The 23,837-nt window shown below is 37.0% G+C and overlaps 2 protein-coding genes across 2 annotated transcripts in view; both read right to left on the reverse strand.

Moving 5' to 3' along the window:
- Window positions 1-23,837, reverse strand: part of LOC145765718 (uncharacterized) — a 1,283,504-nt gene that overhangs the window by 192,064 nt on the left and 1,067,603 nt on the right. The window lies entirely within an intron of this gene.
- Window positions 3,464-23,837, reverse strand: part of LOC145764717 (uncharacterized) — a 99,291-nt gene continuing 78,917 nt past the window's right edge. Inside the window, exons 2-5 of the mRNA XM_082576377.1 lie at window positions 22,972-23,040; window positions 4,161-4,423; window positions 3,665-3,850; window positions 3,464-3,576 (exon numbers count right to left, since the gene is read on the reverse strand). Of these exons, the coding sequence (XP_082432503.1) occupies window positions 3,514-3,576; window positions 3,665-3,850; window positions 4,161-4,423; window positions 22,972-23,032 (573 nt within the window). The 5' untranslated portion in view covers window positions 23,033-23,040 and the 3' untranslated portion in view covers window positions 3,464-3,513. The remainder of the gene's footprint in view (window positions 3,577-3,664; window positions 3,851-4,160; window positions 4,424-22,971; window positions 23,041-23,837) is intronic.

Raw genomic sequence — 23,837 nt, forward strand, 5'->3', positions numbered from 1 at the left:
TCGGCCGTTTTTGTTCGGACATGCACAAGTGGGGCCTGGTTCCTTCATCAGAATGTGAGTGTGGTGCCACTGAACAGACCGCAGACCATGTCATCCACCACTGCCTAACCCACCGGCCTCCACACGATACGCATGGTCTGAGGGTCCTGGACGACAAGACTGTTGAGTGGCTGATGATTTCCTGCTCTCCAATCTAGCCTGGAAAGATCTGCTCATACGCCGATGATGAGTAGTTTTTTTGGTAGTTACATTCATGATAGGCCTATCACTAATCAACCTGTATAAAATACTGGTTATTGCCTACCAGTACCTACTATACTAACCTGTACGAAAAACATCTGAAAATAAATCACAAAACAAAATTATGACGTCATTCATGATGCAATGCTGACGTCATATTTGAAGAGGGAATTATTTTAGCATTGGTAACTTATTGTAACCAAAAAAATAACACCAACAACAAACAAGCGACTACAATAAGAAGAAAAAAGCAAAAAATTAATGTTATGACGTCACAATGACGTCATTAATAGCATAATTTGGGTGATTTTTATCTCGTGTATTTTGTAGTGGCAGTCAGTCCAAATATAAAAAATAACGTATCTAATTGCATAGAAATGCGTGAAAAGAGCTCAAAATTGATTTGGGGGGAATCCCCGATTTGGGGGTGATCACGTGGCCCAAAAAGTTGCGGCACCCACTAAAATTGAAGTTAGATTCATCAACTACAAAAAAATGCAAAAAACCAACGTGTAACACGTTTAGCCTAAAGATGCTCATTTTTGCCCCTAAGGGCCTGCACTATAGTGCCAAGCTTCGTTACTAAAGACCTCTGCATTTATTGAAAAATTGCATGGCATTTTCAATAATACCAACAATAGTTTTCCACTTTCTTTTGCTTCATAAATATCAACGTCATTTGCTTCCTAACTTTCGGCCCTATTTGCTCTCACATGTCTTGTGTGTGGCATAAAAGTTTTTCTCCTTTCTTAATTTGACGTTAGTTAGTAAAGACGATTAAAACTAAAAAACTTGAAGGTTACAGTTGAAGTGAGATTGTATAGTTTTTTAGAGAACTTAACCCTGGCAGTTCCGTATAGGCTACTTGTAGCCTACGTGCAGGCTGTCGCAAGCCCGGTCACCAAGATTGACAGAGTGAAGTTTCCGCGTTGTTGCCAGGGAGTTATTCTACCCACCACTGTAGGTTCCGCTAAATGGAAAGCAGTCCTGACAGGCTTTGCTTAAGCGCACACCCAGAGAATCGAATTAGCGCGGCGTGACCTTGAGTTCTCGACCTTTCAGGCTTACTGCACCCTCCAGAAGGAAAACATTGTGTGGCACTCCGTCGCAGATCAATCATCTTTTACCTCAAATGCAACAAGTTGTTGGAAAAAATAGTATTTATCTATTAAAAGTCGGTTCCAAATGAAAAAAAACAAAGAAATCAACAATACCACAACTCGAAGCTGGCATAATTTTTCCCCGACTACGAAGCAAATAACCAATTACTCGATTTCGAGTAATGGGTAGTACCAAATTTAAGTCATAAGTAGCCTAGAGTAGACAACCGGAAACAGACATTGCCGTCGGCTGCAGCGTGGGTCAGGTGTACGTCGGAAGACGTACACCGATGCATAGCGCTCAAGTCCGCTTTCGCGCAATGCAGGAAAAAGATAAACAATCAAACAAAGTCCAATTTCTACTCAAAAACATCAAAACTGGCAACTTTTACAACTTGTCAGGCAATGTGGGCACTTTTAGGGATTGGCAAACATATTAAATGGTTATCGCATTATGTTTACCATCACTTTTAGCTCAGTGGTTACGCGCCCGGCTCAAGATCACGCGGCGCTGGTTCGGCTCTCGGGGTGTGCGCTTGAGCAACGAACGTTTAGGACTCCTCTCAATTCAGCTGCACCTAATGAATGGAATAATTCTCCGGCAACAACATTTCAATAATCGGAAAACTTCAATGTAGCTACTCTACGTCAAGAGCCTTTACGAGTATGCGAAACTACCAGGAATAACCTATCAAGGCTTTGTCAGTCGGTAGCCACTTTAATAAGGAAAAATTCTGCCACTAAAATTGACTAGAATGCCCCGCCAACCAATCATAAGCTACGTTTTCTATGACGTGAAAAAGAGCGAAAAGAAGATGATACAAAGCAAATCAAGTGATGGATTTTCTGTCAGCTGGTTGGCTTAGGGGTTAGGGCTAGAAAGTCGTTATTTCATTGACGCGGGTTCGATTCTCACCACTGCTATTGCTCTTTTTTCTTCTGTAATTACCAAATAAAGTTCAAAACAAGCATTAAGTCTCTGGCTGAGTGCTAGAAAGGTCACAATTGGACGGTAGCCTTTTATAACATGTTCTGATTGGTTGGCGGTTTCATTCTAATCAATTTCAGTGGCAGAACTTCTACTTGTTAAAGTGGCTACCTTGTCAGTCTGAGGATAAAGATTCAAAACCAAACCTCAATCTGGAAAACTAGGTCGAATGGAACTGACAACCCTGACAACAAGTATTTAGTTATGCCTCTTGGCAGCGGTGGCCAGTACCGCGTTAATTTTGTTATCGAATATAATATTACCCCCACCGTAACCCAAACATTAATCGGCAAAACTAGTCCGAATGGAATTGGCAACACTGACAATAGTTACTGTATTTAGATTTAATGCTTGCAGGTCTCTGATTTAAGAAAAAGTAATGTAATCTTGCAACACGTTATACAAATGAACTGATTCGACATGTGATTCATCTCGATGGCTACTTTTAAATTTTCGACTTTAATTTTATATTGAATTTATAAAAAATAATTATCTAATTTGGAAACACTGCTGACTTAATTTGAATTCTTTATTGAAATGATTTCATAAAAATTAATAAGTTTAATAAACAAACTAACTTTGTTTCTCGGCAGCCGATTTGTAGCAAGAATTGACAGCGACAGACACGTGTTTCGCCCATAAGGCTGGGCTCATCAGTATCGCACCGCATTCTGCCACAAATTTATTCGACCACCGCTTTACCAGTCAGTTTAACTCTTATCTTTGTGGAAACAAAGAGCCAACAAAACCAGCAGGCGCCAGGGCAGAGGACATTGTGAAGAAAGGGGGCGTTCTTCCCGGCTATCAGCACAAGGCTGAGCACTCACTAGTACAGCGAGCAGCTGCGATTCGCCAACCATTATGATTGGATGGTCTGAATGGCTAGCGTGGAAGCTACACCGTTATGGTTGGCGAATCGCAGCTGCTCGCTGTACTAGTGAGTGCTCAGCCTTGTGCTGATAGCCGGGAAGAACGCCCCCTTTCTTCACAAACTAACTTTTGTTGATGTTTATCGACCTAAAGTTGAAGAACATAAATAAACCTTGGTTTGATAATATTATAAACATTTTTGTTGGTATTACGTCACCTGATGTGAACAAGCAGTTTGTTGTATTCTTAACTCAACCAAACAAAATCACTGGATGACATAATTTTATAATAAACATCAACAAATAAATAAAAACATCAACAATCCTTGTGCTTGAGGTAAATAGGATTGCCATCGCGGCCAACCCGGATCTTCAACTTCTGTAAAAGACAAAGCGAATAATTGACGTTGGTTTAATGTTGACACAATTAATTGTTATAACGTTGATACAACGTAAACAACTCTCACTTTATTGTCCAACCGATCCAATGCTTCTTGCAGTTTGGATCTTTCCTTCATGTTCGGAGATCTCCCCCTCCTCCCATCTCCATCATCGAGGGAATACTTCATCTCAACTTCCTCCTCAACTTTGTCTAACACCTCGATGACGTCATCGACAGATAGGAGGTTGCCATAGAGACTCATCCGAAGAATCTAAACACAAATTAATTTTGATGCAACAATTAAACATAAACAATTTATTTATGTTGTGACATTTTGTTTATTTATTTTATGTTTAGAAGAAGAAGAATGCTAGTGAGTAATCAGCCTTGTGCTGATAGCCGGGAAGAACGCCTTTCTTCACTTTAGAAGAATTGTTAGAAAATGATTAAAATTGGAAACTGGAACTTACTTTGTGAAACTTGTTGAAACTGAGACGTTAAACAACGTAATGCGACGTTGAATCAACGTAACAACTGACCATGAATCAATGTGTTGGTTATAAAAGTTAAACATGACTCACGGATCCAGGCATCGATTTGATCGCCTCCTTCCATGGATGGAATTGATTGGAATCCATTTTGCATTCGAGCAGAAGAAGCTTTCCAAGTCGCGTCGGCATCGACTTGAGGAATGACGTCACCGCATGGATGTCATTCTGAGTGTTGAAGGATCTCATCCGTATCCTCCCTCCATCAAAAAGTCTTCCTGCTGTGATTGTCACTTCCAAGTCGTTGCCTTCCCGCAGGATTTTTGAGATGGCGAAGATGGAGCGACGATAGTGATCTAACAATGCAGGAATAATATCAATCAATATTAGATCGGCTAACCAGGTTTGTAGCCTAAAACCACAGTTTGGTTCCAACCATAAAATAATCAAACATTGAACACAAGTTGTTTACTAAAGAACAAAACATTAATTCATTTATATCGCAAACAAAAATATAAACAAATTATTTTGAACAAAACTTTCAGGTTTGAATCGAAGTTCTAATTTGAAAATAACCTGAGTAGACTTTTCTTAGCTGGTCACAAAATCACAAGTTTTGTCTTCAACGGTTTCGAAGTTTTATCAAATCAGGACAAAATACTTAGGCTAGCTTTGCAGGTGGAAACTAAACTTTTGTTAAAACATTAAACTAACCAGAGCTTGCAAATTAAAATAAACTTTGATTTCTTTGTCGACAAATCTTCGAAGCAACTTTACAACTTGATCATGAAAATTTCCCAATCAGCCATTTCTTGCTGCAGCTCAATCGAAGCTGATGCTTTCTCCAAACTCAGAAGACACGGACCGAAACAAACTTTAACACATTTGTCTGATGAACCAAGCAGCAACAGAATTGAAAGCTGAACCAACTATTTCTTGCTGCAACTGAATCAAACCTGATCTTTTCTCTTCAACGAAAAAAAGTTCCCGCGCTTTTCAAAGCAAGCAGCAAAAATTTCTCTCTCCAGGCCCAAATCAAAAAATGGACTCAAAAAAATAATTAAGGCCTGGAGAAAAGCTAATTCTAGAAAAAGCAAGAAGAAAATTTGATTGTAGTCATATCAACACCAAAACTATCAAAATCAACCAGGAAGTTGCAGAGATAATTAAACTTGAAAAGACCTTCAGTTAGGCTAGCTAAGAAGTCAGCAGTCATTGTTTGTTTGTTTTTTGGCATTTATGAAGATAATCACAGCTGCCAGTAAAATCCTCAAGTTTAGAAGACAAAGTAAGTTAAAAGTACTCATTTTTGACTTTCTTACATTTTCTAAACCCAGCCATTATTTTTCACCCAACCGTTACTAATAACCTTCAACCCAACCAAGACCAATTTCAGCACAAGCTCAACCATCAACACCAAAGAGGTTAATTTATTGGAAACAAATCAAATTTCAGAAGAAAAAAAGATCAAATCTGGACAGTTTATTGTACGCTACCACTCCATTTTTTGTTTAATTTTAGTTTGTTTTTCTATTAATTTGTAGTTCTACACAATTTTGAAGTACAGTAATCAGATTCAGCTAGGTCAAGACTGACTAATATTTTTCCCCTAAGTTTCATCCTTTGTGACGTAATAATAATATTTTTGAAATCTTCACCTTCCGAACTCCTATTTTTTTTTCTCGTACTGTATTTTACAATTCGTATTCCGACATTGATCGATATCATAAACCGACTAACTTAGGCTACGTCTACGTAAGTATATCCATTATCCTCGCCAGTCTTAATTCTCTTTTTAAGCTGCATATTTTAATCAGGTCATTTTAACACAATTCATTTGATTCTACATCACTGCTTGACGGAATTTTGCCCTGAGTTACCTCTCATCAACTAAAGTACCGTAATTTAATTTAGTTCTTTTATAGTTTCAAATTAAAATTATTACTTAGTCAATTTCCAAAATCCTTGCTAAATTAAATATTTTATAACGCAATAATAGTGTTTTGTTTATTTTCTAAAGTGTTTCTTACACCACTTAAACCAGACTTGTTATTTGTTCTTTTTCGGTGCTTGTTGGTCACCGTCCTATTTCGTCACACATAAGTGAATTCTTTGATTATCCTGACTACAAGTTATAAATGCAGGTGTTGGTGATTTTGCTTTTAATCTGTTTTGTTGCAAAGTCATTTTGTAATCTTTCGTGTCCTGCGTTATTGGTTTTGTATTCATCTGTTGGTCATACTTTGTTTGTGGCAATGTCTGCGGATTGTAAAAATTTTTATTCAAAAAACTCCTTCTCTTTAACTAACAATATTAATAGGAACCAGCTATCGATTTTACATGTAAACATGAGAAGCCTAGTTGGCAACTTTGAAAAATTAGAATCACTGCTTGTCGAAATGCAAGAAGCACCGGACCTTATTGCTGTGTCAGAAACCTGGCTGAATGAAAATCGATTGCATTTTGTTAGCTTGCAAGGCTATAATTTTGTCCACTTTAATAACAAACAAACTGATGCTAAAATACAAGCAGGTGGTGTCGGGCTATACGTAAGCAGTTCAATAAAGTATAATCAAATTAATAATTTAAGTCTAAACTTACAGGAATGTGAAGATCTCTGGGTGGATATTACTTTATCAAACAATAGACAGTGCACAGTTGGTGTAGTATACAGGCATCCCAAAAATAAGTTAATTGAGTTTCAAACCAAATTCTGTGAGTGCATTGATTCGTTAAATAATTTCAAAAAACAATATTACATTTGTGGTGATTTTAATATTGATATGTTAGCAAAGACAAAAAATTCTGCTGTAAAAAATTACTGTGATGCGTTTCTCTCTTTAGGCTGCAATCAATTAGTACAATCCCCGACCCGTGTAACTTCCACAAGTTCAACTTTAATCGATCATGTATACAGCAACGACCAAGCAAATAAAATTCAATGCCATGTTCTTATTCACGATGTTTCTGACCACTTTCCTATTGTAGTTGTGATAAACTCTGCAAAACCAAAACAAGAAAAATATACACAAAAAGTAAGGAACATGAAAAACTTTGTTGCTGATGAATTCGTTTGTGATCTGGAAAATAGCTTGACCAACGAATACACAGAAAGGAATGATTCAGTTCATAGCAAATTTAATCATTTCATCGACACTTTTAATGACACTTTAAACAAGCATGCACCTTTACGATTGTTGTCTCGAAGAGAAAGAAAACTCAAGACCAAACCATGGCTAACAAAAGGAATTTTGAACTCCATCAAAACTAAAAACAGACTATATCACTTAAAAATAAAAGACCCAACAAACACTTCTGCACAAGCAACATACAAAAAGTACAGAAATGTACTTACTCATACCAAAGAGCAAGCAAAAAAAATGCATTACAGTTTTCTTATTACGCAAAGCAAGCACAACACTGGAAAAATATGGAAAACCATAAATGACATCATCAAGTACAAACATAAGCACACAGCTCACATACCAGAAGAAATAATTAGCACTGACAATGAAAAAATCTCTGACCCTGCACAAATAAGTAACTGTTTTAATGATTATTTCACAGAAATTGGTCCTTCCATGGCATCTAAAATCCCTCTACCGTCTCCTGGCTCATTATTGAAATTGCAAAGTGTCCCATTCTCCTTTTTCCTAAAACCCGTCAATCAAGAAGAAGTATTAAAACATCTTAATAATCTTTCTGTCTCTAAAAGTACAGGACATGATGGAATACCTATAAGATTTGTCAAACTATCCTCACCAATAATCGCCCCTTTCCTCACCAACTTATTCAATGAGTGTATCGATAAAGGTGTATATCCTGATGTACTAAAGGTCGCTCAAGTTACCCCAATCTTCAAAAGCGGCTCCAGGAAAAATTGTTCCAACTATAGGCCCATATCACTATTGTCCCCCTTCACCAAAATATTCGAAAAATGCCTGTATGAACAAATGTACAATTATCTAACAAAAAAAGACCTGATCACACCACATCAGTATGGATTTAGACCACAATATTCCACTTCGTTAGCTGTGTCAAACGTTTGTGATAACATCTTAACTAACCTAGATAATAAAAATACAACTTGCTCTGTATTTCTTGATTTAGCTAAAGCCTTCGACACAGTTGATCACACTATTCTCATACAGAAACTGCAAACATACGGTTTTCGGGGCCTTCCATTACAATTGTTAAAAAGCTATATCAGCAATCGTCTACAGCACACGGTCGTCAATAGAATCTCTTCAAACTCAAGACAGGTTACCTGCGGTGTGCCCCAAGGATCGACATTGGGACCCCTTCTTTTCTTACTGTATATAAATGACTTACCAAATTCAACAAACATGAATGTTAAACTATTTGCTGACGACACCAATCTTACGATGAGCGACAAATGTGAAATAAATTTGCAGAACAATGTGAATGCCGAAATGCAAAAAGTTTACAACTGGTTGAAGCTTAATAGATTATCATTAAATTTCTCAAAAACTGAATACATGCTAATAACAAATAAAAAACACATAAAAAATTTTAACATTAACATTGGTAACACAAGCATTCAACAAAAAGATCAAATAAAATACCTTGGCGTTTACATAGATAACAAATTAACATGGAAATATCACATAGATAAAATTTGCGGAAAAGTAGCAAAAGGTTCATGGGCGTTGCTTAAACTCAGAAATTATGTCAACACGGACACTTTAAAAGATGTGTATCACGCTTTGATTTACTGTCATTTGCAATATTGTATTTCAAGCTGGGGAAAGGCCTGTGACAGTGCACTGGATCCATTAATAAAATTACAAAAAAAGGTTATAAGAATAATTACGAAACAAAATTACTATGCTCACACTAATTTTTTATTTTTCAAAATGAACATCTTGAAACTAAAAGACATACATAACATTGAAATAAAAAAACATATGTACAAAGTTCATATGAATGAGTATCCGTCTACGTATTGTGATTTATTTACAAATGCTTCATCTATTCATCAGCATAACACAAGATATCAAACAGGCAACAATTATTTTATAAACAGATCAAACACAGAATTTGGCAAGAAGTCCATGCAGGTATTGGGACCAATGCTCTGGTCAGAGGTTCCAAGTAGGCTAAAAAACTTATCATTTCATTGTTTCAAAAAAGAGATCAAAACGTTAATTTTACAAAGCTACAGTGCATCGTAAGTGATATGTTATGGAAACCAACTTGTCAGTTGCTTCGAAAACTTTATTATTCTCTGCTTGCTTCATGGAATTTTGTGTTTTGGCCTACGTTATCATCAATATGTTTTTTTTTTGTGCGTATGCTGTTATTGAAGCGCGGGAACGTTTCAATTATTATTTTTCTCTTGTAAGCTTATTTTAAATGGCAAAATCGTAATTTCCGTAGGGTGGCAATTGACTAGTAGACCGTATGGTCGTCTCGTTGTCTCCCTGTCGGTATGGGAACCTGTGTAACTTTTGTACTGTGTATATTGCATATTTCAAACATGTACCTATGTTCCTGTTACTGACAAATAAAACATTGATTGATTGATTGAACGACTGAAAACAAAATGGCTGTCGCCTGCAGCAGATTTGGGCGGGAATTTTTGTGCGGTGTTGCCAAACATAATTAAACTGGACAATTAAATTAAACCGTCAAATAAAAGAATAAATTTTTAAAGCTTAACCAGTTGAAAAAAAAGCACTTAATACTTTCAACCTTTATTGAAAAGAATTCAAAATTAACCATTAGCTTGTAAGTTTCTACAATACGCACATATTTTAAAAAGGTAAGATTAAGCTTAGGAATAGATTGCAATGTTGGCAACTCTGTTAGCAATCAACAAAATTGTCTGCAGCTTTGCGCGGGATTTCTGGGTAGTGTTGCCTAGAATAAATAATATTTACTCACACGTTTCAGTAGCAACTAGTGTCAGAAAATTTATTGTTTCGATGCTTTATTGAGGTTTGTTTAAATTAAACCTTTTATTTTAATTTCAAGTCATAAATATTGAATAAAAAATAAAATTACGTTTCTAAGAAAAAATTTAACGTTCTCCCAGACTCCCAGTTCAGTAGGCCATAACATAACCCGTGCCTCACCTTCCTAGGAATGAAGCTCGACCAATAATTAACCTACAAACACCATGCTCAAGCCCTCCATGCTAAGCTATCAGCACGCAATAATTTGCTGAGATGGCTACCGGAATATCCTGGGGTGCTGGTACATCCACATTCCGTACAAGTGCTCTTGCACTTGTTCACAGTACTCCGAATATGCTTTCCTGCTTGGTACCGCAGCGTACACATTTGCAAAATTGGCACTGCCCTTAAAACCACCATGAGAATAATCACTGGTTGCCTTCTTCCAACTCCCGCTGACTTTCTGCCGGTACTATCAGGCATCGCTTCATGTAGACTTCATAGGTAAAATCACGTAGCCTACGCAGTCTGGTCCTACAAGCTATGTCAAGGGATGACCACCTCTTCAACCAGATTGTCCTAAACTCGCACTCCCAAAGGCTCCAGCGCCTGAAATTTTGACGCCCTTTTTCTCGACATGCTTCAGCTATCTGTAAATCTTACTTCCAGATTTCCGAAGTCTGCAACAGTGAATGGAGAGAAGTTGCGAAACCAACCAATGTCACAGTGCGCAAGCTGAATCGAGTAGATGAAAATTTTAATTGGAAAAAACTATTATTGGCATCTTTAAAAGTTGGTTACCATTATTTTATCTATTCCAGTAAGTAAGACAATTGCGAATGAATTGCTCTCTCTTGTATCGGACTCATAGCCTAAAAGATGGCATTCTTGCGCTGTTTTAAAATCGACAGCTTATAGGCTAAGTGTCGCTCTTTAGATCCGAAACTAAAAATTTGTCTTATAAAAATAGTCTAGACTTGAGGACACGTCAAGTTTAGTAAAATAAAAAAAAATAAATTGTTTGTGCTTACTCTGATGGAAAGATTTTCAAAATCGATCTAGAAATTTCAAAGAAAGTGCAATTTGTGTGTGGAAAAGAAACAGAAGACAAGAAGCAGGTGTAGGCAATTTAAGGCGATGTGAAATTTGAATGGACAATATCGAATTATCACACAGAGTGACTAGCCTACTGTTAATGTGTAGAGTGTTTTTGTGAAGTTTTATGCAATAAAATCCAATATCCATAATTCCGTAAACACGTAAGCATTTTAAGGTTAGTATTTTCTAATTCTTGGAAGGTGATTCCTCAAGAAATACTATCACAACGCATCAATCCACGTGATCCAGATAGCGCGCCCTGAATGGCTAGTTATGGAAAACGCGTTATGTGCCGCACACACGCGCGCGAGCGATTGCTGTCTGCTGTTGAAAGCCTGACTCTTGGAGTCCTGAGACTAGAGATTTACAGCTTGATGCTGATCAGTGGTCTCATTTTACGGGAATTTGTCCCTAAATCTGGACTTTTGACCACTTTTAGGGACAAGTTTAGGGAATTTGATGATTTAGGGATTTTTTGGGAATTTTAGCAGTTTTGTCTTGTTCGCTTACAAAATGAATGAAAGTTTATTTGTATGTACAACTTTCAAGTTTTTGGCAAATGTAGCAACAGTAGCACCACTAGATTTGGTAGACATAGTGGAGAAAACAAACGGTTGAAGAGCCTACTGATACCAAGGATAGTCGCAATGATATGGAATTTTAGTAAGAACGACGTTTTAGTAGCTTGAAGGACATTAAAACTGACTACAGGAACAGTTTAAAGAGAGAAAGCTTAGTTGGTTTACTACACACCCAACAACGTACCGGTATGGAGTCAGCTGGCTTATCAGCTGACAAACTGGGTTTAAGTCAGGGCATGACCATACTAGTAGAGATGACCGGCTATGTCACATTTTGAAGCCTTAAAATACCGGGCCGACTGTTTCGTAGCAGTTCGGCAGACAAACCACATTACTTTTGCCTTAAGAGTATGTAGACATGAATCGCAGGTTTGTGGACGTTGACTCAATGTAAAGAAAGTTTGTAAATTGAGAGCTGAAATATTGCGCAGCTGGACATTTTGCTTGATGGGAGTGAACCATGAAGTAAACTCATACGCAGTTAGTCACAGCATAGGCAAGTCTAGCAGCTAGAGTGAAAAGGAAAACATTAAAATCGCACAATATGTGCACTTGTGCAGTTAGTTTTCATGTGATATTCTCAAGCAACATAGCACAGAAAAGTAATGCACCTTACCGAAATTATGCAGCTGATTACTGAGCAAATCAAGCTTCTGATATGCAATGGCTACAGACCTAGTTGTATCTTCACTTCAGCATACTTTTTAATTGCTACTGTAGCCTACTTTAACTTTGTAGTCAGTTGACGAAAGGAAAGCAGGTTAACTTCATGTTTGCAAAACTAAACTAGATAAACCAATCGTTTTCTATCAGCAAAATATGGTAACCCTTTGACCAATGTATGAATCGTAATGCAAGTCTTGGCATGTAGGATAGCCTATACAATTATACATGACCACGAATCGGTCATGATCTGAAGTTCACATGTTCAAGTAGATGATGGACTTGTTGTTTCATTGCATTTTATAGGAATTAAGTGACAAAATGCCTAACAAATGCGTTGCGTTTGGTTGCAAATCAGGCTACTGCACTTCTGGTACCAATATTTCAAACTTTGCTTTTCCTCTGGATATAGTGTAGTGTTGCTGCCGCAATGGATAAAATTTGTTAACCGATCTAACTGGGAGCCTATAAAAAGTCTGTTTTTTGTATGAAACATTTGAAGAGAAATTTATAAGTTATGGTAGAAGAAATAACCTCAAGTGGCATCTAAATCCAGTTCCAACAGTCCACTCAATTCTAGCATTAAAACGCCATCACTCCATCAGCTATACCAACTCCAGCACCTCCACGAAAAGCACCCAAAATTCATATAAAGCAACTTGATGAACTGGTAGACTTCTCGCAGAAAAACAGAATATCTTATTTTCAGTGACATAACTGAGGCACACTGCCCAGATGGTTTCCAGTAGGCTACTGTCGGGAATAAAACTTTTTGATTTTTTACATTATTTCTGACAAGTTGTCTGGCTTTCCCAAGGTTGCTGAAGCTGTTAGTAGGCTAGATCGAAATTTGCATGTGCAAAAAGATTTGTTGAAAAGGGATATTCAATTTTGGAAAGAGGGTCTAGCTGCAAGTAATCCATGCATTTTTTTAAGCTTTGAAAAGCTTCAGGAAGATGTGGATGAAGTTGTCAATGAAATGTTTAACGCAACATTATCTTCTAATAGTGCAGAAGTTGGCTTTACAATAGCCGGTTATATTGCAAAAAACTTGTTAAACGCTCCAAATGTGCAATGTGCAAAAATTTACTTACAGCTGATTCCGCAGCTAAAGCTCCTTTGTACTTTCAGCATTTGTCAAGGGAGGCTTCAGTGTGCCTTTTCAGCCACTTTCTGATTTTGTTTATAGTGCTTTTGCTGCTTTAGATGTTGTTGAAAAAGAGGTACGCAAATGTGGATTGCCCTGTCGAAAAGCTATGCACTAGCCTACGTTTTCAAAAAATATCTTTTCTCCAGTGTAAAGTTGGCATGTGACGCACAGGTGGTCTGGGGCAACCACTTTGCATCGAAAATTGTCTTTAACATTTATTATAATAATTACCAAAATATTATAAATGAGTCAAAAAGAAAGGATAACATTGTAGCATTTAAGCAAAGGCAAAAGTAGTTTAAGATTCTATTGTAGTTATGGGATGTCTTTTTTCCGTCACCATAATCACTATCGTCTTCATACGCGCCGACTTCCGGGGGGCGGCGCCCCCCATAAACTTATGGTTGAGGGGCAACAAAAATGTCTATTACAAGTGGTGTTTCAAAGATAAAGTACTTTGCGAAAGAGATTTAGATCATTTAAACGGGTTTAAAGAATGCCGAAAGCGAAAAACAGCCTACGTTGCTCTTGACCGCAAAGCAGCAGCTGATCGCATGGCTTTCTCTGGAACGTGAATAACTACTGAGAGTGAGATGCGCAAGGCACGCACGCTCACATTCCCACACTGCTTATCTTCCCGCGCGTAAGGAGCAACTTCAAAGTCAAAACGCGTGTTAGCGAAAAAGCGAATGCGAGGTTGAATGCTTATTCTCATTTCACGAGTTATCCAAACGTCTATTACATTTTTTTTGTGACTTCAAGCATGAAATCGATTTTAGCAAACTTTATCGAGTTGAAACTACGAAACAACGAACGATTACGTGAATACAGCTTAAAGAAAAAATGCATTTTTCAAAACTGTCATCCGTGGTTTGCTTCAATAAGCACTGTATTGATGTATATATTGTGAAAATAAATCAAATTTAGTTATTACTATCTGAAGCCTTTACAAATTGTTTCACCTAACGGATCATCAGAAGGTCTTATTCAAAAATAGTTAGGTGAAACAATTTGTAAAGGCTTCAGATAGTAATAACTACATTTGATTTAATTCGCTCTGCTTTGCCTTTTTGCTTGGCATTGAGCACTTTTTGTAGTATTAATAGTTTTCATTGTTTTTTTTATTGTGAAAATATATACATCTCATACACTCATCTATTGACACTCCTGCACTATCGTGCAGCCTATACTCGAGTACAGATCAATCTCGTGTATAAGTCGAACCTCTACTTTTGAGCCGAAAATTGGTACCGTAACATTTCCTTCTCCCGTGGCGTATATAAGTCGAATAGCTTATTCCCGACACTACCATTCGATGGTTCATCTAAGTATTGGGATTGACATACGGTATGGAAATTTCAAAGTAGATCGTAGAGTAACTGCTGGAATAGTCACGTAACTATTCAGTATTCCCGGCATTAGTAAACCAACTAAATTAGACGCGCTATTTTCAACGAAGTCTTCCCGCTGTGAGACAATTATGATTGAACAGAACGCATTGTTTTGTTCACAATGTGTGAGAAATCGAAAACCTGTTTAATGATCTTGGTCGCAGATATCGCCTGCATTAACGACGTCTCTTACCGCTATTATCGTCTAGCCAACCTGACATCATTGTTTTATGCGGCCGCTAAGGATTGACATTGACTTCAACGATCATGGAATGTTACGTAATAAAAACGATTATATCCTACACGCAAAAAAAATGATCTCTTAAAACAGCTCTTTCTGCTGTTTTGTTTCGTGAGCTTTGCATATTGCTCAACAAGTGCATAAACTTTAGAACTGACAAGAAATCGTTATATTTAAAAATTAAGGTTGAATCACTGCAAATAAACGTAGGCTAATCAAAACGTTTGCTTCGGCCGACACCATTTCACCTTCCGTAATCTAAGTCGGCAATTTTGCCGCAGCAAAATGCGTTCATTTTGTAAACTGCCTGGAAAAAACAACATGTCTTTTTGAGGTGAACAACTGAACATCACTTGCGAACATACTCGAGTATATACGGTATTCGATAAAAGACTATAATGATTTTCAATAAAAAAAACAAGAGAAAACACTTCGCCGTTGTTAACGCTTTGAAGGTAAGTAATTAGCAAAGCGAGGTTAATAAAACTGATAGCTGGTTTTCACTCTGCTTAAGGTCGTCATTTTTTGCGTATTATTTCGATAACTTCACTGTCTTGATCGTTGTTTGCACTCGCACGAAAAGTAAATTAATCGGCTTGTTTTTCAACTGTTCTTCCAATTATGACCTAGCAATATCAAAATTTTTACTACTAGGTGTACTGCATGCGTAAAACTAATCGTTTCAAGCAGCGGTTTTAATAAATTCAGTTTGCGACCTAGGTGTCAATATAAACAAGACGGTAAGCTTAATCAAAGACTATTTTAATTGACTAAAATAGCATTATGGTTATGACGTCATCACCTTTCTCGCCCCCCAAGGTTTTTTGAAAAGTCGGCGCCTATGATCGTCTTTGTAGTCCCCCCCCCCACTTCATTGAATAAAGCATATATCATTATTTTCGCATGTCCTTACACTATTTCTGTTGTAAAAAAATAGTCCGTGCTGTTGTTATTGCTTATTTTGAGATGTTTGTTCACTTACAAATTATTAATTTGCACCATTCATTATGTAGTTTGGTAATGCAATATGTCTAAATGTAAGGTCAGGCAACTGTTAAATGCATTGAAAACGCCTAACAAGTCTGAAAAATATCTGCTTTGTTGTACCCCATGCCAGTAAGAGCAGTTTCTTTGCTCGTCAAAATTTCAAGTATTTTCCTATCGGCCCGTTGTAAAAAGGCCTTCATATGTGATATAGCTGGCCATATCCACTAGGTGGCCATGGTCAGGAGTCACCAAACTTTTTCCTCTGAGGGCCGGATTGCTGTGAGATTAACAGCTGCGGGCCGGATGCAAATTGCAAAAAGATATGCAACTATTTAGAATCTCCATTGACTTGAATTGAGCACGATAAATTACAAAGTCAGCGGTGGAATAGCAAAGTTATGATGAAAATCGAAAGGTTGCTGGAAAATTTATTCCTTGCTGTGATACTGTACAGGGCATTGTGCTTTTGAAAAAGCATTACGTCTTTCCAAATTTGACCTAGCTAGGCTGTCCCCATTTGTGGTGGCCTAATGATAAAAAACAGTTGTAGTGTAGTTGTTATTTCCGCAGCACGTGGCGGGCCGGATGAAATCAGTTCGCGGGCCGGTTCTGGCCCGCGGGCCATAGTTTGGTGACCCCTGGGTTAAGTGATCAAGCTAAATTGTTGAAGTTGGCAATGGCTGTGAAGAGTTCAGCTACAGATGCTGAAGCACATCATGCACATGAACTAATTGCTAGTCAAATTAGCTGTGATGAATAAGTCGTTGGTCGTGCACAGTTTATGTTATTTTAGCATGTGATAAGCATTGGTAAATCTTCACTCTATTCCTGTAATGTTAAGCATCACTGTACATTTAAAATACTGCTTTTTGCTTTGAGACTTATAAATCCAACTAACAACGAAGTCATGTAGAAAGGTTTCAGCTAGTGTTGTTGTTTAAACCACCTCTTGTTTTTCGTTTCAGAACGTGAAACTGAATGTAATAATGATTCAGGGAATTTTGATGCAATCTAGGGATTTTTAGACGTAGCTTTGGGGACTTTCTTGTTTTCATTTATGAGAGCACTGATGCTGATAAGGCTGCAGAATTCAGATGAGAAGTTGTGTTCTGCCGAACTGTGTGCTATAATTTTATGCTTGGTTGTTAAATAATCATTCAGGCTTCGGTTCAAAGTTAGGTTAGGCTAGGTTGTCCAAATTTTGTAAAGTGGGAGGCAATGTCTGCAGTGACGATCGGTGAGGGAAAGCAAGGAAAGCAGTGCTTACCTGAGCGAAAACTATGCAAAGTATAATGATTGAATTCTAGGTTTAACTTCTTATTATTTTTATCATGTCTATTTTAACTTGAAAATTACTGTATTCGTGACTAGAATTACTCGTAACGCTAGTGAGTAGTCTAAATCCTCACCAAACCGCATGTCTTGCCTATAAATGCCAATTAACGCAAACGCTTCTGTCAGAAACAATCACTGAGGCTCCAAGGTAAGCAACTATCAAACTTGCTTACCTAAATTCAAAAATGTCAAAAAACGCCTTCGTTTTATCCAATCATCACTCGTTTTGCAAAACGTCACCAGCTGCTTAGCCAATCAGATGTGTTATGGTGAGACCAGGTGAGTCTTGCTTTCCCAGTGACGTCAATGCATACATTCGCTAGAGCGGCTAGACTAACTCGTCAGAATGGTGCTCGTCACGGTACACCGCACAAGCATCATAATGCCGAAATAATTGTTGCTGTTTTTTTATGTCTCCTCGCCATGTACTGTACTTTAACCTACTAGCTTTCATAGTCATGCCTTTGCCCTTTTTACAGCGTTGATGTAACGTGACTTCGCCAATGAACGTTCAGGTGCGGGTGCAATATTTAGTTTGTTAAGCTTCTATACGCAGGAGGCAAACTTATCCAGCTTTTTGTACAAATTGCTTGCGGTTGTAATGTTTAGACCTAAGTGTTAGTTTTTGTAGTGTAGGCCTAACTGAATATCTGAGAATGAATATTCATGACGAATTAAATATTTAGACAACTATTATTCCATGTCTAACACTGGATTTTGGTCCTGCAACGTTAAAATTAAGATTGTTCATGACTTCTAAACATTAAATGGATGTATGATCACGACAAGGGCGAAGCACAATTTGACAGATTTTTATGTTTGATTTGTTTTGAAAATGCTCTCAGAGCGCACCAAATTGGAAGTGTTTTTCAAAAATTTCTGGGGGAGGCCCCCCAGACCCCCCGCTGAAAGTGTTGCCTTCGGCAACACGCCTTCGGGCTTCGCCCGACGGTTACGCCCTTCGTGCCTAGGCCTACTACCTTGCTGCAGCATATTTACAAGTTGCTTTCCCAACGGTTTAAGCCGCCGAACGTCACTGAATGTCTGTAATTATCAGGTCTTCTGGAATAAGAACTGCTTATTCAGGTCAAGTTGCTATTTGTGGTTCTGACATTTCTGCAGTTTTGTTATGTAGCTTTGAGAATGACACTAATAAAGTTCATAATATTACGGAAGGCTCATACAACTATGTTTTCAGCTCTTAAATTCTTAGTTCTGTCTACTGTATATAGGCTATAAGATTATCTTTTTTTCAAAAAATTACATTAATTTCTTCACATAGCCTATTATCTTTAATTCATAAAGCTGACCTTGTTGTGGGTAGCATTGTTAACTGTTAAATCATGCCTAAAAATTCTAAAAAAAGAGTAAGAAGCATGGAAAGCTTTTCTGTCTTTGGACACTCCAAGGAGTTTCCCACTGCTGATTCTTAACTACTTCATCTACTTGTTTTAAAGTATCAGGTTTGGTGGCCGTGCTTAACTATATTTGTCGATGCATATACCGAAATGTTAGATCCTTTCATGCACATCTTAAACCATTAAGGTTTTGCCACCTTTTCCTTTTGTTGGTTTTGTTCCTGTATTTCTTTTTCACAATATCATTTCTTTTGCATTCTGACAAAGAAAAATAAATTGAATTGAATTACCCACACTACAATATGTTCTTGCATTCTGTGCTTTGTTGAAGGTGATACTCAAGTACTTTACTACTGTAACTTTTTCTCTGACACATTTTGATTAAGGTAGTGGCATAAAACATATACCAACTCGTATATTTTCATATGGATGAAGGGTAGTTGTATTTGTTAAAAATACTATCATATAGCTTGCATGAATGAACAGTACACGTAGGCTAAAATAACCAACTAGCAGACACTTTTCAAAACCTTAATGTGTTGAAATAATTAATTGCACGTTCACAGAGATAGAGCACTCAAAAGGAATTATTTTTTTCAGGAAGCTGGAAAAAGCTAACTATTCTCTTTTCAAATGAAGATCGCATTCCTAAAACAGAATTAAAGTTTTTACTCTCCCAACGTTATCGTGGAGTAGAAGCACCGTTATACCAAATTGGGCCTCTTGACAAAAGAACAACGAAAACGCTTCAAAAGAGAGTTTACAAAAAGGTGAGTTCTTACATATCTTTTAAAAAAATTTTGTCTAGTAATTTTCTATGGAATGTACCAAACTTTTGTTCGATCACAGGCTTGTATGAGTAGGCCTATATTCTTTGATAACATGGTCATGCAGAGCCAGGTCCCATGTTGTGCACTGGGGTTGGTCAGTTGTTGTCATTGACGTGGCTCTTCTAACAACATTTATTGATTGGAGCCGTATGAGAAAGAGAATGCAATCCCACTTCACCATTGCAGATGTAGTGCAACCAACTCTAGATAGTAGGTGATTTAACCCTATATGGACATTTGTGACAGATCTGTTACGTTTCAAATTATCGCTATTTATTTTACTGTAAAAGCAGTTGTAAGTTTCAATTTTGAAGAATTTTATTCTGTGTCATCTGACAATAGTGCTATTTCATTTTGGAAACACTACGGTCTCGCTTCACTAATTTTTTTGAACACAAAGTTCTTTGAGTCAGGTTCATCGCAACAGCAGCTTGGCCTAGATCAGAGGCGTGCAACATACGGCCCGCGGGCCAGAGCACGGCCCGTGGTACCCATTTACGTGGCCCGCACATTCTTCATCAAGTAGCCCATTATTTTTAAATACAGTACTTTTCGCTGTTAGATCGGAGGATGTTGTTATTTGTAACGTCATCATTAGCATTATTGATTTTTAGCATTATTACATCATTAGCATTATTGTTGCGTCATTAGTAAGCGTTGTAGAAAACCGCCTTGTTCTTCTGGCAATGATTCAGTAACATAAATCTTACTTTATGGGTGCAGTGTGGTGAATATAGGCTACTGTATTAATATTTATTCTACAAAAAGCTTAGCATAGTAAAAATGTCTACAAGTAAGAAAAGGAAGGTTGATTATGAAAGGCGGAAGTTCAACAATGAGTGGTGAATAAATTACTTCGTTGTTCAACACAATCAAGATGTTGTTTGCCTGATTTGGTCAAAACACTATAGCAGTAATGAAAGAGTACAATATCAAGCGACACTACTGTGCAAAACACTCTGCTAATTATGATAGCATTGTGGGTCAATTACGGGTTAACAAAATGCAACAGTTGAAAACAAAATACAAAATGCAGCAGTTGAAAAAGTCTTTGAGCAAACAGCAAGAGGTATTTCACGGTTACAAGAAAGACATTGAGCTTGTTACAAAACTGAGCTTCAAGATATCTGAAACTCAATGTGTAACTTGATTGTGTGTAGGCTACTTTTCCATTAAATAAATTGTTCATATAAATTCATGTGTTATTCGATAGACTGGCCTTCAGCATCATTATAATTGTACGTTGTGGCCCATTGCGATAAACAGTTGCACGCCCCTGGCCTAGATTTTCTCTTGTAAAGTTTTGGATTTTCAGAACACCCAGGTGCGTTGAATTTTTTGTGGTATTTGAAAATAAGACTGTTGGTGTAGTTGATAACAAAATATTTCATAAATGATGTTTATATATGCTACAGTCATCATAAGTTCAAACGTAACAAATCTGTTGACTTGGTCCATCATGCAACTGTTTTTTGATCTCAAAACTTTTGTTTTGTTAGATTTGTCAACAGTAAAGTTTTATTTTCATAGGTGCAAAATGAATACATGATCTTTTTAGGGAAAAAGTTGGAAATCATTTAAACAAGTAGCCTGTTCAGGACGGAAATTTAATTAATCGTTTTGAAATATAACTTTAATTTTTACTAAAGGTTTTTTGTTATTATGAAATTGTCATTGAAATTAAACTCGTAGCCTATCTCATTTTTTAAATGCAGTGCTGCCAAACCTTTTGGATCATTTGTAGTAAAACTCGTGGTATCAAAATTGGCTTGCTTTTGTAGCTTTAACTTTTCTCACAAACTGTTACAATTATGAGTCTTCTTCTTAACAGTTCTGCTGCTGGAAACGAGTTAGCTCGTGCAATTGTGATGTAATTTAACGTCACCTGACGTCACAATGCCGCAAAAATCATAATGTGTTGCCAGTCTGGGGGCCTGACAGGTTGCTTCAATTTTAAACCAAAAAAAAAACGATTTTTAACCCATTTCCCCGCCAAATTCTTAAAATTAAATAAAAGTCAAAACACCAATCAGTGTGAACAAAGCTTGAAATTCAGCAATAACTTCGAGTTCTAGAGATTTTTAGACTGGGATCATGATGCCAGGCTACTAGTATATTGATCAATGCACATAGGTCATGTAAAAGAGCTTAGTTTTTATGCAGAAAGGTAATTGAAATATTCTATTATTTTTTAAGACTAATATACCTATTCATTTAGAGTCACTAGACTAGACTGCTTACTGGTACTAGCTAGAAGTTCTGTACGGTAGGCTATCTAACCCTAGTCGCTAAAAAAATCCAAGCAAGCATTTTCTTATGAATATAGGCCATGACTATGCTATGATGTCAACAAAACTTTTGAATGTAATGTAAAGGCAAACCAAACGTGGTAGCCTATAGGTTTCATCGAAAGGAAATATGTTTGCAATCGTCTAGTTGGTTAAGTTAAACTTCGGTACCGTACAGTAGCCTAGCTACCGGCCAGCAAAAATTGTCATTTTTACATCGTTTCAACGTCGCCAGACGTTGAAATCGTGTAAAAAAGGAACTTTTGCTGACCAGGTATAGGTTGCAACTGAGAAATATTTACAAAAGCCATTCGATTTGTTCAAAGAACCGAATTAGCCTAACAGTTCGTATTTACATTGATTCAATGTTTGAATACGTTGAATCACTCGGCCTATCATTTTTCTTTACATTGATTTCACGTCTGAACAGGTTGATTCAATGCAAAAAAAACTGTTTTGCTGACTGGCGCGCTTGTAAATGCAATGGTCATTTCGACGATCAATTGCAACACCGATTTGCTCCAAAATTTCAAAGTGCGTTTCAACAGTTTGGCAACCCATTTTTTCATTACCATGGCAACAAGAGAAAAAGGAGAACTCCTCTCACTTTTTCAAAACGCTGGCAGCTAAAGTGTTAATATGCTTTTGAGTACATATTTCAACTTTTTATCACCTCTTCGGCCACCTTTCAGTGAAGTTATTAATGCATTTAAATCGTCAAACTGTGTTTCATTAGTGAACTTTGTACAGTTTTTGAATTTCAACCTGCATTTCATTTATCAAACTTTATGCAAAAAAATGGTACAAATGCATTTAACAATATTTAATTAATTATTATTTTTCTAAATTCATGCAGTCGCACTGAGACGGTTTGTTGTGACTTTTTACCATGACGAATCTTTGTTTTATGACTTCACAATGTTGTTTTTATTTGAGTAAAAACTTTCAAAGTAAAAAATTTTGGAAACTTGTCGCTACTGTACTTACATGTTTTTAAATTTATATCGAAATTTATATATAAGTTTATTGAAGTTTTAGACTAGCTTTAGCCTACTTTTATTCACCTGCAGCAACTTTCCGGGTTTCTTTCAGCAATTCCTCAACAAATAGTTGCATTTTCTGCATTTTTTCGTCTAAAATATAAAAACTTGTCATTAAAATAATGATTTGTAAACGTCACTTTGATAAGGTAGCAGGACTACAGTATATGCATTTATTTTAACTCCTAACCAAATCATCAAATGTTATTAAAATCAAACAAATGTTACCAAATTGCAACTGCATCTTCATAGAAGTTTGCTTCAGTAAATTTCCAGATGATCTATCAGTGAATATTCCGCATTTTATGATTTTTTCTAATGGGCCTCAACAATGCCGAACAGGTTTGTATGACATACGGCTGCAAAACCGTCAGCTCGATAGCTCAACTGGTTCAGTGTCGACTAAGTGTACGAAGTAACCGCAAGATCAAACAAAGCTGGTTCGACTCTCGGGGTGTGCGCTTGAGCAACGCATTTCAAGGACAACTCTTTATTCAGCGGCACTAAGTGGATGGAATACTCGAAAAACAACATTTTTTGTCAAACTTGGTGACCGGGCATGCGTCAGTGGTTCAAAGCCTCTACTAGTATGCGAAACTGCCAGGATTAAGCTCTCAAAGAAGTTCTCTCAGTTTGCAGATAAAGATTCCACAATCACTCAATGAAATCCTATAATGTGGCCTTTAAGATGATTCGAATATAATTATTACCTTTGCAATCTATGTTTGACGCTGAGTGTAATAACAATGTTTGGTTTATTACATCGACTTTAAATAATTACGTTTGGTTTGTTGTTCTTTGTCACTGTCGCAAACCGCTTTACAATCGATGATCTGTAGCGATCTTCCTGGCGTCAGCACTACCTGACTACTCACTATAGAACAGCGAGC

The sequence above is a fragment of the Aplidium turbinatum genome, chromosome 2 (assembly GCF_918807975.1).
Source record: "Aplidium turbinatum chromosome 2, kaAplTurb1.1, whole genome shotgun sequence".
Taxonomy (NCBI): Eukaryota; Metazoa; Chordata; class Ascidiacea; order Aplousobranchia; family Polyclinidae; genus Aplidium; species Aplidium turbinatum.